Below are 16,068 nucleotides of genomic sequence, written 5' to 3'. Positions count from 1 at the left end.
GAGAACTTAGGCGAGCACTGGGCTGCAGCTAAGCCCCCGAGTGGAAGGTTGGCTTACCACTCGGTAGGATTTTAGAGAACTTAGGTGAGCACTGGGCTGCAGCTAAGCCCCCCGAGTGGAAGGCTGGCTTACCACTCGGTAGGATTTTAGAGAACTTAGGCGAGCACTGGGCTGCAGCTAAGCCCCCGAGTGGAAGGTTGGCTTACCACTCGGTAGGATTTTGTTTACTTAGGTGAAACGGATTCGCAGCTAAGCCTCCGAGTGGAAGGCTGGCTCACCACTCGGTAGGATTTTGTTTACTTAGGCGAAACGGATTCGCAGCTAAGCCTCTGAGTGGGAGGCTGGCTCACCACTCGGTAGGATTTTGTTTACTTAGGCGAAACGGTTTCGCAGCTAAGCCTCCGAGTGGAAGGCTGGCTCACCACTCGGTAGGATTTTTTTACAAGCTTAGGCGAACCGGGTTCGCAGCTAAGCTACCCACTGGGGGACAGATTTATGAGAGCAAAAGCAACGACAATTACTAAGAAAATTATGAAACTCTTGTCTTTGATGAACATACTATAGGAGTAATTTTTTATTACAACTCATCCGAGTGAAAAACTTAAGTATAAAAAGGGCGGAGTAAGTCCGCGTTCCATGCTCTGGGCTCGTCAATCTGGTGCTCGACATTGTAATGGCGGTATGCCCCATTATGGAGAACCTTGGTGACGATGAAGGGACCTTCCCAAGTAGGAGCAAGCTTGTGTGGTTTCTGTTGATCCACTCGGAGAACTAAATCTCCCTCCTGGAAAGCTCGACTCTTCACATTTCTGGCATGGAAGCGACGCAAGTCCTGCTGGTAAATGGTCGATCGGATCAAGGCCATCTCTCTTTCTTCTTCTAGAAGGTCGGCCGCGTCCTGTCGGGCTTGCTCTGCTTCAGCTTCGGTGTAGAGTTCGACTCGGGGTGCGTTGTGAAGCAGGTCACTCGGCAAGACTGCTTCAGCTCCGTAGACCAAGAAGAACGGAGTCCTCCCAGTCGACCGTTTGGCGTGGTCCTTAATCCCCAAAGCACCGACGAAAGTTCGTCGACCCATGCACCAGCTGCGTGTTTGAGGTCGCGCATCAGTCGGGGTTTCAACCCTTTGAGAATTAAGCCATTTGCTCGTTCTGCTTGCCCATTCGACTGAGGGTGGGCGACTGTAGCGTAGTCGACTCGTGTACCTTGAGATGCGCAGAAGGCTCTGAACTCTTTGGAGTCGAAGTTTGACCCATTGTCCGTGATGATACTGTGGGGAACTCCATATCTGAATACCAACTCCCTGATGAAGCTGACGGCGGTGCCGGCATCCCGATTCTTGATGGGTTTAGCCTCGATCCACTTACTGAACTTGTCGACTGCTACCAACACATGGGTGTAGCCGTTTCTGCCTGTCCTCAGAGGTCCAACCATATCCAATCCCCATACAGCAAAAGGCCAGACGAGTGGAATGGTCTTCAAGGCTGAGGCGGGTTTGTGTGACATATTGGAGTAAAATTGACATCCTTCACACTTGTCGACTATCTCTTTCGCCATCTCATTTGCTCTGGGCCAGTAAAAACCCGCTCGGTATGCTTTAGCCACGATGGTCCGAGAGGACGCATGATGGCCACAGGTCCCCGAGTGGATGTCATTGAGAATCATTCGACCTTCCTCTGGTGTTATGCTTTTCTGGCTGACCCCAATCTCCCGAGCCTCTTCTTCATTCTCGGGGAGCTCTTTCCTCAGAATATAGGCGATATAGGGCACTGTCCAGTCGGGAGTGAAGACCAGAACTTCCATGATCAAGTCGACCACAGCTGGGACCTCGACTTCAATCAGATCTGTGGCGCTTTTTGGCTGCGGGGCTTCCTCAGTGAAAGGATCTTCTTGAACCGACGGCGTGTGAACATGATCCAAAAACACGCCACTCGGAATGGCTTCCCTCTTGGAACCTATCTTGGCCAAGTCATCGGCTGCCTGATTTTTCAGTCGGGGAACGTGATGGAGCTCTAATCTCTCAAATTTCTTCTCCAGCTTTCTGACTGCATTGCAGTATCCAGTCATGGCCGGGCTTCTGACGTCCCACTCCTTCATCACTTGGTTGACCACTAAGTCCGAGTCGCCGTAGACCATGAGGCGACGGACGCCGAGCGAAATGGCCATACGCAACCCGTACAAGAGTGCTTCGTATTCTGCTTCATTGTTGGCGGAATCAAAGTGAATCTGGAGTACATATCTGAGGTTATCTCCTCGGGGGGAAACCAAGACCACTCCGGCCCCGGAACCATTCAGCATTTTGGAGCCATCGAAGAACATAGTCCAGTGCTCCGAGTGAACTTGGGTTGGTAACTGCTGTTCAGTCCACTCGGCGAGGAAATCTGCTATTGCTTGGGACTTGATAGCTTTCTTTGCCTCAAATCTGATATATTGGGGAAGAAGTTCAATCGCCCATTTCGCCACTCGACCGGTTGCGTCTCTCTTGTGCAGAATCTCTGATAAGGGGCGTCGATGACGACTATGATAATATGGTCAGAGAAGTAGTGAGCAACTTTCTTCGTGGTCATATAAATCCCATATACAAGCTTCTGATAATGAGGGTATCATTGCTTGGATGGGGTCAGGACTTCGTAAATGTAATACACTGGGCGCTGAACTTTGAAGGCTTTCCCTTCCTCTTCCCGCTCGACCGTAAGTACAGTACTGACGACTTGTCCTATGGCAGCAAAGGCTCTTTGCTGATTGGGGCAGCAAGCACCGGCTGGGTGGAAAGCAGGGTTTTTAACTCTGCAAATGTTGCATCAGCTTCTGGAGTCCACTCGAACTTGTCTGACTTCTTCATCAGTCGGTAAAGAGGCAATGCCTTTTCACCGAGGCGAGAGATGAATCGACTTAACGCGTCCAAGCATCCAGTAAGTTTCTGGACATCGTGCACACGCACGGGGCGTTTCATTCGGAGTATAGTGCCAACTTTTTTTGGGTTGGCGTCGATTCCTCGTTCGGAAACAAGAAAACCGAGTAACTTTCTGCCAGGAACTCCGAATGTGCACTTTGATGGATTAAGCTTGATATCATACCTCCTGAGGTTGGAAAATGTTTCAGCAAGGTCAGTCGGCAGGTCGGAACCTTTCCGTGACTTGACCACAATGTCATCCATGTACGCTTCCACATTCTGATTGATTTGAGTGAGCAAACACTTCTGAATCATCCTCATGAATGTGGCTCCGGCATTCTTGAGGCTGAATGGCATGGTGACATAACAGAAGCACCCGAATGGGGTGATGAAAGCCGTTTTGATCTCATCGGGTCCAAACAGACGGATCTGATGGTACCCGGAATAAGCATCCAAGAAAGAAAGTCGCTCACATCCCGCAATCGAGTTGACATTTGGTCGATGCGGGGAAGAGGAAAATGATCTTTCGGGCAGGCCCGATTGATATGCTTGAAATCGATGCACATGCGAAGAGAATTGTCCTTTTGGGGGACCATGACGACATTGGCGAGCCACTCGGAGTGGTAAATCTCTCGGATAAACTCTGCTGCTAGGAGCCGAGCCACCTCTTCGCCAATGGCCTTCCTTTTCTGGACGGCGGACCGTCGCAGATGTTCCTTCACAGGTTTTGCCTTTGAATGGACTCATAGACGATGCTCAGCCAGTCCCCTGGGTACACCCGGCATGTCAGAAGGTTTCCATGCAAAGATGTCCCAGTTCTCACGGAGGAACTGGATGAGCGCTTCTTCCTATTTGAGGTCGAGTGTTGTGGAGATATGAGTCGGAGCAGCGTTTGGGTCGGTCAGGTGGATGTGAACGGGTTTTGTCTCACCGGACGACTGAAACGCTGACTCCGTAGCAGGCTTCTTGGCTCGCAACAAATCACTCGGGTCTGCGTTCCTTTGGTGTTCCTGCCACTCTTCTGCCACCATTTGAGCATCGGCGATCTTCGAGCCCTTCTGAAAGCACTCTTCTGCCTTATTGCGGTTACTAGTGATAGTGATCATGCCTTTAGGGCCTGGCATCTTTAGTTTGAGGTACATGTAACATGGTCAAGCCATAAAACGTGCATAAGCTGGCCTGCGCAAAATTGCATGATAGGCACTCTAGAAATCCACAACCTCAAATGTCAGCTTCTCTTTGCGGAAATTCTTTGAATCACCAAAAACTACGTCAAGAGCAATCTGGCCGAGTGATGCGGCCTTCTTGCCAGGGATGACTCCATAAAAACTCATGTTGCTTGTGCTCAGCCTGGACATCGGAATGCCCATCCCTTTTAGGTCTCAGCATATAGTATATTCAAACTGCTGCCGCCGTCCATCAACACTTTGGTCAGTCGAGTGCCTTCGATGACGGGATCGACCACCAGCGCTTGCCTCCCAGGGGTGGCGATGTGCGTGGGGTGGTCAGATTGGTCGAATGTAATGGCAGTCTGAGACCACTTCAGGTAATTGGGTGTTGACGGAGCAGCCATATTTACCTCTCGGTTTATAACTTTCAGTCGGTTTTTGCTCTCAACATCAGCAAAAATCATCAAGGTGGAATTGACCTGCGGATATTCCCCGTCACTATCCTCCTTGTCCTCAACCTTATCCGACTCTTTTTCTTTGTCCTTGGACTGCTTTCCTTGGAACTGCTATATCAGGAGCCGACACTGTCGAGTGGTATGCTTCGGGTAGATGAAATTACCCTCTTCATCTTTCTTGGTGTGGATGTGACATGGTAAATCCAACACGTCATTTCCTTCTTTATCTTTTACTTTCTTGGGGTTCCAAGGCCCCTTGGGTTTCCCTTTGAACTTTCCTTGGTTCAGGGCCAAGGCTTCTCCAGGAGCGGCTGGCTCGGCTTTACGCTTTTGCTTCCGACTGGAATTTCCGCCTCCGGTGTCCTGGGCGATTGACTTGTGCTTGCCGCTCCGGAGCCGATCCTCTTCCTCACCATTGGCATACTTGGTGGCAATTTCCATCATTCGACTCAGAGACATATCTCCGGTTTGACCGAATTTCAGACTTAGCTCCCTGTACTTTATGCCCTCCTTGAAGGCGCAAACTGCCTGGTGATCAGATACGTTTTCCACTGTGTGATGCAGCGTGATCCATCTCTGGATGTAATCCCTTAGAGTCTCATTCGACTTCTGTACACAAGATTGCAGCTCTGTCGGTCCCGTCGGCCGCTTGCACGTTCCTTCGAACGTCCTGACAAACACTCAGGAGAGATCCTCCCACGTGTAGATGCTGCTGGGTGTCAACTGATTCAGCCATGCCCTGGCTGACCCTTCCAACATGAGAGGCAGATGCTTCATGGCCACCTCATCATTCTCACCACCGATCTGAACAGCCACTCGGTAGTCCTCAAGCCAAGTATCAGGCTTGGACTCACTGTTGAACTTGCTGACTCCAGTCGCCAACCTGAAGTTGGGAGGAATCACCGCGGCTCTGATGGCTCTGCTGAAACACTCTCGCCCGGAGATGTGCACTCGGCTGCTGGTGGGTACATCTCTGTCATTACCCTCTCTGTGGGCTCTGTTCCGGTCGACGAGACCTTGAACGATGATGGATCTCGCAGCAAAGCCTGGTTCTCTAGGGTCGACTGGAATTCTTCGCCCGCCACTGTACTGGCGCCTGTCATCCTGTTGTCGAGGCATATATGATCCACCCCTCCGGGAAGGAGTGGGCACTCGACGCCGATCGTGGCGATCGACTCGGTGATCATCCTGCTCATAGTTCCTGTACTGATCGTGTTGGTCACCATGCCCTTCACGCCTCGGGGGCGATCTGGGGCTATGAGCTGACTGGACAGTATTCACCGCCACGGACCTGCTATGAATCTTGTTCTGTGACTGCGACACATCCGAATTATGATCTCCAGCTGCTCGGAGCAAATCCCTGATCTGCATCAAGCCTCTGCCAGCATCTGACTGGGAAGGCTGAATCAACTTTGCTATGCGTGTTGCAGCTGCCAAATTCTGAATTGGAGTGCGGTATACCTGGGTCAGGGGTTTGAAGAGTTGGCGTCGACTGGAGTCTGGAATCCGTTGCTGCGCGTGCTCGTCGAGTGCCCGCTGAAGGTTCTCCAGTCGAGTGCGCTCAGCCAGGTTGGCCAAGCGCGCGTCCTCTAAGGCGCGATCCTCAGGGGTTTCTCCAACTATCGGAGTATGGAGCGCATCCATGTTCTGGCGGCGAAGCTCTTCCCTCTGCTGCGAGTCGAGGGGCTCGGGGCGGTACTCCTCATGGCCGTGCGACGGGTCGCCCCGCCGTTGCCTCCCTCGGCGCCAGGGAAGCCGGGAGGAATGTGCGGCCCATTGACCATCAGGACCTCTGCCGCCGGATCACTGCTGTCGCATTCGGATGCAGTCTCTGCGGAGCCAGTCGACAGGTCGAACATGCCGTAGAGAGATTCGTCGGGCTCGATTGCCGCGACTTGGGCAGCGGTCGACTGGCGAGCCACTGCATGCCTCACCCACCGCTGGAGCCTCGACCGACCGGAGCGCTTACGTCGGCGGGAAGCTGGAAGGGAGGACGACATGGAAACCGGCCGATACTGAGTTGACGGTTGCCGCAGAAGGACGCCGTGGACGCATGCTCGAAAATGCGTAGCTCCGCGGACCAGGAGCGCATCCACGTCGAGCGGAGCCTCCTGCAGCCAGGCCGAGTCATCGGCGACGAATGTGAGCGCGCCGAGACGGATCTCGCGGCCCTCAACCAAAACTCTGCCTGAAACCATGGTGATGGGAATTGAAAAGATTGCAACTTCTCCAACAAGTCGCTAAGACACCTGCCCCACGGTGGGCGCCAACTGCCGTGGTTCTAAGTCTGACAGTAGAATGGGGGGTAGGTATGGAGAGGCAAGATCCCTCGCATGGAGAGATACGGCTGAGATCCCTCACCTTGAGTGTATGTGCCATATCCTGTATCGTCGGGAACATATGGTGGGAACATATGGGTTTGGGGAAACATATGGGTTTGGGGAAAGATACAGCTCGGGCATCGAATCCAAGCCCATGCCATGGTCCTGCGATGTCTGCCCCTAACGAAGCAGCACCGAAGGAGTGATGTAGTGGAAGAGAAGAGTCATGTCGTGGCAATGTCGTTGTAGTACTCGGACCCTCCCCCGCTGCCCATGGCTTGTACGCGCCTCGCTCGGTCTGGAAGACGGCGCCGCACTCAGTCTGGCTGGCCTCGGTACTGGCATGTTGTACGCTCCAGTGACAATGTCGTCGCCTCTACCACATCTCAACTTTGTTAGCATGTATTCTTTAAAACGTTTATTGTATGACTTGACAGCTTGTCCCCTGGACGACATGCTTTCCGTCCCCATCTGCCATATATTGTGAGCAGTTTGAAGCTGGAAAAATATTTGGTTGTTATTTGGTTGAACTGATTATGAAATGATGGACCTGAAAAAATTACTAGTGATTACCATCCGATCATGATAGTAAGCTGCATGCAGCTCAACAGGTCTCTGCATCTGCTCCTCGTGCGTGAGATTTGTTGGTATCGTAGCTGGTTGACCGGCCAGGCTTGCACGCGTGCTGATGCAGTACCACTGCTTGTACGCTTGAGTTGTACTTCCATCGTACGGTCTGCAAAATTATATAATAACATCAACCCTTGTGATGAAAGCAAAGCATCTTCATGCATCGTATGGTCATCGTAAATAATGTAAATAAAATGTACCTAAGTTGATACACTATATCTGCTAGCGCGTCATTTTCCCACTTCTGTACCCATTGAATGTTGCGCTCCCTCCAATCGTAAAGACTCCAACCGTGGCCCATATTGGTTAGCCTGCAAATTATGTAACAAAGTGTGAGTTTAGTAAATGAAAAAGGACACTAACTATTTAGGAAGGTCACATCTTACTTATGGGTTTCCTCGTTGGTACATCTTGGAAAAGGTGGTGGAATCTCTTGATACAGACCTAACTGTCTCATGACACGCTCTGGGTTGTAAGGCTCAACACACCACAGGAACAATAAGTAGCAGCGAGTCAGCCAGAATGCACTATCGGTCAACATGCCTGCTGTGATGGGTCGTATATTAAAGACCATCTGTACATGATCCTGAGTCCATGGGTTCCATGTGACTACAGACTCATCAAGTGCCTCAAACTGCTGGTGGTATATAGGGTAACAATTTTTCGCAATACTTGGATACCAATGTTTCCGTGCCTTTGTCCACCTACTGGCCATAGTTACACAACTGCCCTTGCTATAGTCGTATGGGTGTATGGGATTTATTATACGAGGTCGTCCTACAGGGAGGTATTTCCAGGACCACAACTGTAGAAACTCGTAGGGGACACAAAGTAACGGAGCTTTTTTGAGAAGGAAGTTTTTTGTGTGGCATCACACAAGTCTCTATATGTATGAGATAGACTGGCAGAACCGAAGCTGTATTTTGGCTGCTCGGGTAAACGTTCATCTACCATCTTCTCCACAATGGAGATGAGGCCAGGGAGAAGTACGTCCCCATGTGAATTTGAAACATAACCCCGAGGAACCGCAACAAATACACAAACAGATGTCTTTTCCTTGTCTCAGAATCAACGAAGCTAGAAATATTAAGAAAGTTCATGAAGCCAGGTGAGTGGGATGCCACGAGGGCCACCAGTACATTGGGATTCTGGCATTGTCATCCCAAGACGGTCTGATATATTTTGTGCCCAAGTTTTAGACACTCGTCGAGAGACTAACAGCTCACCTCTAATTGGTAGAGCAAGGATCATAAAAACATCTTTCAATGTAGGTGCAAGCTCCCCAAAACGAAAGTGAAAGGTGTGGGTTTCAGGTCTCCATCGGTCAACGAGGGATGTCAAAAGGGATGGGTCCGAACGTAACTAGGATGGGTCTTCGCTTGATGTGAGCCTAGCAAAAGCATGTAGTCCATAAGCGTCAAGGTGAGGAATGAAATAATTGTGTATTGGCCAGTTTTTCTTTACGGTTCAAAGTCTGAAACTCCAATAATCATGTTCTTTATTTGGGTTCAAAAATAGGTGGCAACGGTGGCCGGCATCATGGGGCCCCTCCAAAAGTCGCGGCACTTCAGCCATAACCTGCACACAAACATACAAAAAGATACAAAGAGATTCAATTTACAACAAATATAGATACAATAACACAAAGAGATTCAATAATACAAAGAGATATAATTTACATTAATTAGCTGAAGTTAACATCACGGATACAATAATACAAAGACATTCAATTTAAAATAAATATAAATACAATAACACAAAGAGATTCAATAATACAAACAGATTCAATTTAAATTAATAAAAGTATAATACAAATATAAGTAGACATAGCGAGTACAGATAAATCAACATCATGTGGTGTTGTTCGCTCGATACGGGCATTCCCTACGTGAATGTCCAGGACACCTACAAACGCGGCATCGCCTTGGTTCTCCCATCTGGCTATGGTCCATGTCATTGCGATGACGCCTAGACTGACATCGTCCTTTGGCGGTTCTCATCAAGTCGGCATTCGGAACCCATTTCGGCCCATCTGGCCATAACATTTTGTAGTTCATATCAATGCCCCAGACCCAGAACTCACTGTTCCAAGTGTTGTACAGATTGTACATGTTGAAGTACGGTGATATGTATGGCTCAATGCTGGCCAGACGTGTAGCGCCTATCTGTGAGGTGTTGCACAGTGTAGTGTGGCGCCTTCGTGTCGGGCGCCACACAAAAAGGTCAGCCGCGTGAAATAGTTTCACGGGCAGTTTATTCTGTGATTTGATTTCGTCCACGGGTCAAATTTGTCAAATTTGCCGTTTTTAGGCTTCAAGTTAGTAGTACTATTCCTCAGGTTCTGTAAACAAATACTGGTTCGTGTATGAAGTCATTCCTACAAGTGAAAACAATGTCACTGAAAAGATGGTGAGAACACAGCACAGAGGAGAAAGATAAAGAACAGGTAAATGGATCTACAATATAAAATAAAGGGTCCCGATAACTGCCACACGTGTGGTGTATCGGGTAGTTGTGTCACACGCCTCGTGTGGCATGAACAGCAACCAGCCCACACACCTACATGTGGGCAAAACAACTAATGCACACACACATCTTTTTTTTCCTCCCGGACCCTCTCACACGTGTGCGTGTGGGCGAAGTTGATAATGCCCACACGTCCGTATGTCAGGCCTCATACCCTCCTGGTCCTGCACGCGACGCGTGACGCCCACCGCGTGCCCGCAGTTGCCATGGTCCAAACCCTCGTCCATTTTCGTTTAACTGCAGTTGACATGTCGCTGAACTACGGTTGCCATGTCGGACAACTTCAGTTGTCATGGTTTCTCAACTGCAGTTGCCATGTATGGTCTGATCTAATGTAGTTGCCATGATTTCATAACTTTACGAGTTGCCACATACTAACACTAGGCAGTTGAGAGAGTTGTCATGTGCTCACAAGCATGCTAGGGCAGTTGTCATGTAAAAAGGAAGAGTTGACATCTGCTAACGTGCACGTTAGGGCAGTTGCCATTTACGTGCACGTTGGGGCAGTTGCCATGTACCATGCAAAAACACATGGCAACTCGGTAAAAGAGAGTTGCCATCTGCTTACGTGCACACTAGGCAGTTGTCGTGTACCCTGCAAAAATACATGGCAACTCGGATAAAAAAAGAGAGTTGCCACCTGCTTATAAAGCACACTAGGGCAGTTGTCATGTGCATTACAAAAACACATGGCAACTAGCAGCTGGGGTGTGGGAGAGGAGAAGGGCGTGTGGGCGAGATGGCAAATGCCCACACACCAACCCCTGTGTGTGACTGAAAACTGGTGTGTGGGTGAACTGCTAAACACCCACACACTGGCCCCTCCATGTGGTAAAACGGATGTGTGAACGAACTATGTCACACACCACACACACGCCTTGTCCTACGTGGCACAGAAAATCAGCCAGATTGTACCAAGATTCGTGCATATAGTACTGGACGGTGATGGATGCATGTGGTCGAGATGGTCAACGCCCACACGTGTGGGCCTTAACATTTCCAAAAATAAAACAAGTGAAAGCATTAATTAAGAAGGAAAGAAAAAAACGGAAAATGGCTAGGAGAAACTCAAAAAACCTTGCACCAGCCGGGAATCGAACCCGGGTCTGTACCGTGGCAGGGTACTATTCTACCACTAGACCACTGGTGCTTCCATGATGCTAAATTAACTTTAGTTATAAGGCTAACTAAAGTAATTAACGAGGTCCACTACTCTACTTTGTTTGCTGCGTAGAACAGTATTACGGAACAGGGGCAGACAGCCTCCCATCCCGCGGTAACGGAGAGAAAGAGAAAGCGACCACAACAATAATACTCTACCTAAGAAGAAGCCAAGAAACAAAATGGCTAGTCTGAGAAAGAGAATGCAACACGATGTCACGGGCTCACCGGCCAAACCAAACCGGAAAGAGGGGCTCCGCGCGGCGCACTTGAGCGGGACGAGGAACCGTGATCGTCTTGGCGTCGCTTCGCATCGCTGTTCCGGCACCCGTCACATCACCCATGTACTGGTACCGCTCTATCCGGTGTGGAGCACCCAATAGAAGCAAAACGTTGCGTCATTGTCATTACGCTGTATGAGTCTTGAAACGCTCAAACGCACGCGGCAGTTTCTTTCGTTTCGTCGTCGTCGTCGTGGTCATGTACGGTGTAGATTGCTACCACCCGCCCGGCCGTGGCTATCCAGGAGGACTAGGAGCGTGGGTGGCGATCGCCGGCCGGCTCCTTCGCGATGTACGTGTATGTACATTCATTCATATACCGCGCGAGGGCCTGAGGGAGCGCGACGTGCAAATTGCCAAAGGGTGGGATGAAAAGGAGGGAGAGACCGAATTGCTCAACGTGGACCAAGATCCTGGAGCAAGACTCGAACCCAGATGTATGCGCACCTACTTAATTTAGTCCGCGAGGAAGGAAAAGAAGAATAACCATTTCCCGTCGGCCGCTGCCCTTGTCTACTGGAGTAGCACACACGTCGACGCATAGGAATGATCTAGCGAGGCCCTGTGCTGTGCTACCTGTTAACGCGTCGACGACGAGAACTCCTCGACGAGAACCCAGAAGATGCTCGTTCATTTCTGCGTAAGCGCGTTGTTTGTGGGCGCATAAACAAAGGGGACCGAAAGCATGTGTACAGGGTTGTGTCTGTCCCCTCCCCCCGGATATGTGTATGCCATAACTAGCACAGTACTGTGGTACTACTGCTCCTCCATCATCAGCATGAGGAAGGGAAACACATGGCTAATTGATTTTATTTAAGGAAACAAAACAAACATGTTGCTACATTCGGCGGCGTCGCTAGTCTAATTTAGAAGCAACGGAATCTGGCAACTGGGATCAAGACAGGTCCGTCCCATGGTCTTGTCTTAGACTTGGATTTTGTGTGTCGGCGCCGGCAAATCCATCCTAGAGATAATAGACGGGTGCATGACGAGGCAAAATAATCAACGCAAGCCAAGCACAACGGCCGCCATGTTTTCCTGACGACGACGACATCCTGGCGGGATCCGTCGTCCGTCCGTCCACCGGCCATCGATGGCGCCAGGAAACGAAACGTGGTCCGAGAGCGAGCTCACTCGATCGCAACGTCGAGCTAACCCGGCCGAGCAATTACTCCAGATCGATACGTACATGTATTCGTTTCTCGGTACGTACCGTGGATGGAAAATCATCTTTCTTGATGCTAGCCCAACCAAAACGATCAACAATTACATCCACTAGCTAATCCCTCGGTAATCACCAACACCTACAGGCTGATCGCTAGCGCTAATGCTACCACTGTACAAGCATCTGATGATCCATGCATGTGTCACCCTCCATCCTACGTACATCGCCGCACAGTGCCGCCATTGACGGGAGCAGAGCAGAGCAGCATGTCTCTGCTGCTGTGGCGCGATGGCTCGCTACCCGAACCAGAGGCCGAGGCTGTCGAGGACGCGGACGCCGAAGAAGGCGAGGTAGATGGTGATCAGCCCGGCCCCGTACACCCGGTCCAGCCGCATGCCCCTCGCCGGCACCACCACCGCCGCCCACGCCAGCCCCGCGCACAGGAACCCCACCGTCTCGTACACCGCGGCGTCCGCCGGCAGCGTGAACGGCGCCGGGTACTGCGCGCCCGCCGCCAGCGTGAGCGACAGCCCCAGCCCCACCACCGTGTTGAACAGCGGCCCCGCGTAGCAGGCCGAGACCGCCGTCTGCGCGCCGCCCGGGCCGCCGTGCGTCGCCATCGCCACGTTCGACACCAGGTCGCCCAGCGAGTCCCCCCACGCCAGCACCGTCACGCCCAGTACGCTCGCCTTCACGCCCACCATGTACCCGATCGCCACCAGCAGCGCCACCAGCTCCCGCGCCAGGGTGTACGCCCAGAGCACGCTCATCAGGAACCCCGCGGCCAGCCACGGCACGCGGCGCCGTCGGCCGCGCGGGGGGGAGTTGGCGTCCGTGGTGGCCGCCGCGAGGCCGGCCAACAGGAGGCCGAGGACGGCGCCCACGAGGAGGATCGCGTGGCCGTCGATGGTGCGGTGGTGGCGCGAGGATGTTGCCGCCGGGCTGTGCGAGGTCCAGGTCGTGGCGAGGAGGACCGGCGCCAGCGCGGCAGAGGCCACGGCGCAGGGCCGGGACCAGCGGTGCGCGGCGATGTCCGGGATGGTCAGGCGCCGCGGGAGGTAGAGCGGCATGCGGAGCGCGCACACGAGGTAATGCAGCCAGGCCGCGGTCGTCGTGGAGCCCGGCGCGGTCTTGGAGGAGTAGGACGGCAGGGGAGGGACGTCGTCGTCGTCGAGGAGGAGCGGCGCCGCGAGGTCGGGGTGCGGCGGCTTGCCGGGGTCGGCGCAGCACTGGGAGGTCCAGACGAGGACGACGTAGGCGACGTAGATGGAGACGAACGACGCGGCCACCCAGACGCTGATCGTGCCGCTCACGAGCACGCCCACGAGGCAGCACAGCGCGAAGAAGAGGAAGCAGAGGTCGCGCACGAACCCGCGCAGCTCCACGACGGCCCCTCCTCCCCCGCGTCCGGCGGCGGCGAGCGCGACGACGCCGGCGACGACGGTGGACACGAAGAGGGCGCCGCCGAGCGCGCTGTTGAGCCCCACCCCGCCGCCGTCCCCGCCGTCGCCGGCCGCGAAGGAGACGACGCTGGCGAAGACGTCGGGCGCGCCGTTGCCGAGGGAGAGCAGCGTGACGCCGGCGACGGCGGGGGGCAGGCGCAGCGCGGCGGAGAGGCCCTCGAGCGACGCGCAGAAGTACTCGGACGCGGTGTCGCCGAGCAGGTAGAAGAGGACGACGAGCCAGAGCAGGGACGCCGCGTAGCCCGCCGCCGGGTGCCCCGCGCCGGCGAAGCCGCAGTAGAAGAGGCGGAGGTAGTCGACGTAGCCCGCCGGCGCGCAGGGCGTGTGCGACAGGAGGTAGGCGCACCGGGCCTCCGCGCCGTCGAGGGACTGCAGCTCCTGGCAGTCCCCCCGCGGCCTGGCGGCGTAGAACGGGGAGGAGAGGGCCGCCCGGTGCACGGCGTGACGGAGGGTGGGCACGGCGGTGGAGTCGTGGTGGCGAGCGGAGAGGGGGAGGGTTAGGAGGAGGAGGAGGAAGCAGGCGGTGGGGACGGCGGCATTGCGAGTGCGCCGGCTGCGCGGGGGCTCCATAAAAGAAGTGGGCCGGGGGTGCTAAATCGGGCGGCGCGCTAGGACGGCATGGCGGTGGCGGGCTGAGGCTGAGGCTGAGCGAGCTCGGTGGCGAGGAGCGGGCGGCTGGGAGGGATCCGCGGCGGGAGTGGGGAGAGCGAGCTGGGGTGTCGGGCGGGGAATGGTTGGCCGAAGACGAGGAGTGGAGAGGGGATTTGTGTTGGGTCGCTCGGGTCCTTGCGAGTTAAGTAAAGGAGTTGAAGGAGTTGAAATGTGACGGTGCGAACGGGCAAAGTGGGGACGTGGGTTCAGATTGCGCGTGTACGTACGTGGAGGCCACCGGCGCTCTTTTTCTCCTTCTTCTGCTGCTCCGGGACTGTGTAGACGCCGTGCTACGTGCCGTCATGCGGTGTGTCCGTATCGTCCGACGGACGGTGCGATCGGTGAACCTGAAGCAAAAAGCAAAACGCAATCAAAAAGCACACTCATCCTCTCCACAAAAAGAGACAGGTCAGATCGCCCACACGTCGCCGTTTACGCAGGTCATCCTTGGTTAAGATCTTCTTGTTAAAAGCTAACCAGACAAACACTAAATATCTATGGGGGACAAAAAAAATTCCACAAGTTTTTTCCAAATGGGTCAATCATCATCACAATTAGGGGTGTAAACTGTAATAACATCTAGCAGCTCCTTTCATTCAGCTAAAAGGGTCTCATGCACACATCGTATGAACTTAAGTTTTAATGTTGAACCATCCCAAATCTGGGCAACAGAGCAGTTTTGCTCCTGACATATCATCCCCGAATTGTGTTTTCAGCGTAGTATCCCAACCCAAGAATCATGCGAAAAGTTGTTATCTCTGCCATTACCTAGAGACCATTAATAGAGGGGCGGGCTCGCACAAAAGTTTTTTCGCGAATACGCAAAGCTTGCGTATCATTTCATTGATAGAAAGAGTAGAACAAGTACAGCAGGGGGTACAACACATTACACGAATGCAGACAGGCATGAACATGGTGTCCGGAGCAGACAGACGAGGGATGCTCGGCCCGAAAAGGGGAAACAACACAGCTAAACCAACCAAGCCCGAACCAACAATGAGACCCAACATCACCAAAGCCAACATCGGGGACACCGCGAGCAAGCAAAATGGCGCCTTCAAGAAGGAACATGACGCCGACACGTCTTTGCCATCCGATCCGAAGCAGTCGGACCTAGGGTTTCCCCTGAGCTCGAAGAGGGGCTCGCACAAAAGTTCGACCGATCCCTTTCCAGAAAGGTGAACCCGCATTAGTTTTAGACGAAAGAAGGTTGGGCTTACTTGTGTTATACTTGTGATTGACGAGAGAAATCCAATTTTTGTCTCCACCTAGAAAAAACCTTTTAGACCAAAAGGCCAACAAAGCCAAATTAAACTCCCCGAGGTTAACAACCACTAAGCACCCAAAAGTCTTTTT

At 52.8% G+C, this 16,068-nt stretch overlaps 1 protein-coding gene and 1 non-coding gene across 2 annotated transcripts; both read right to left on the bottom strand.

Moving 5' to 3' along the window:
• Nucleotides 1-11,070: 11,070 nt before the first annotated feature.
• TRNAG-GCC lies at nucleotides 11,071-11,141 on the bottom strand. The gene has a single exon. It is a non-coding gene; the product is annotated as a tRNA-Gly (tRNA).
• Nucleotides 11,142-12,547: 1,406 nt separating this feature from the next.
• LOC119294557 (cation/calcium exchanger 1-like) lies at nucleotides 12,548-14,829 on the bottom strand. The gene has a single exon (XM_037572762.1). The coding sequence runs from the start codon at nucleotides 14,629-14,631 to the stop codon at nucleotides 12,895-12,897; it is 1,737 nt and encodes a 578-aa protein (XP_037428659.1). The 5' UTR covers nucleotides 14,632-14,829; the 3' UTR covers nucleotides 12,548-12,894.
• Between the last annotated feature and the right edge of the window lie 1,239 nt (nucleotides 14,830-16,068).

Source organism: Triticum dicoccoides, chromosome 4B, assembly GCF_002162155.2.
Source record: "Triticum dicoccoides isolate Atlit2015 ecotype Zavitan chromosome 4B, WEW_v2.0, whole genome shotgun sequence".
NCBI lineage: Eukaryota > Viridiplantae > Streptophyta > Magnoliopsida > Poales > Poaceae > Triticum > Triticum dicoccoides.
This window is presented reverse-complemented; position numbering and strand designations above follow the sequence as displayed.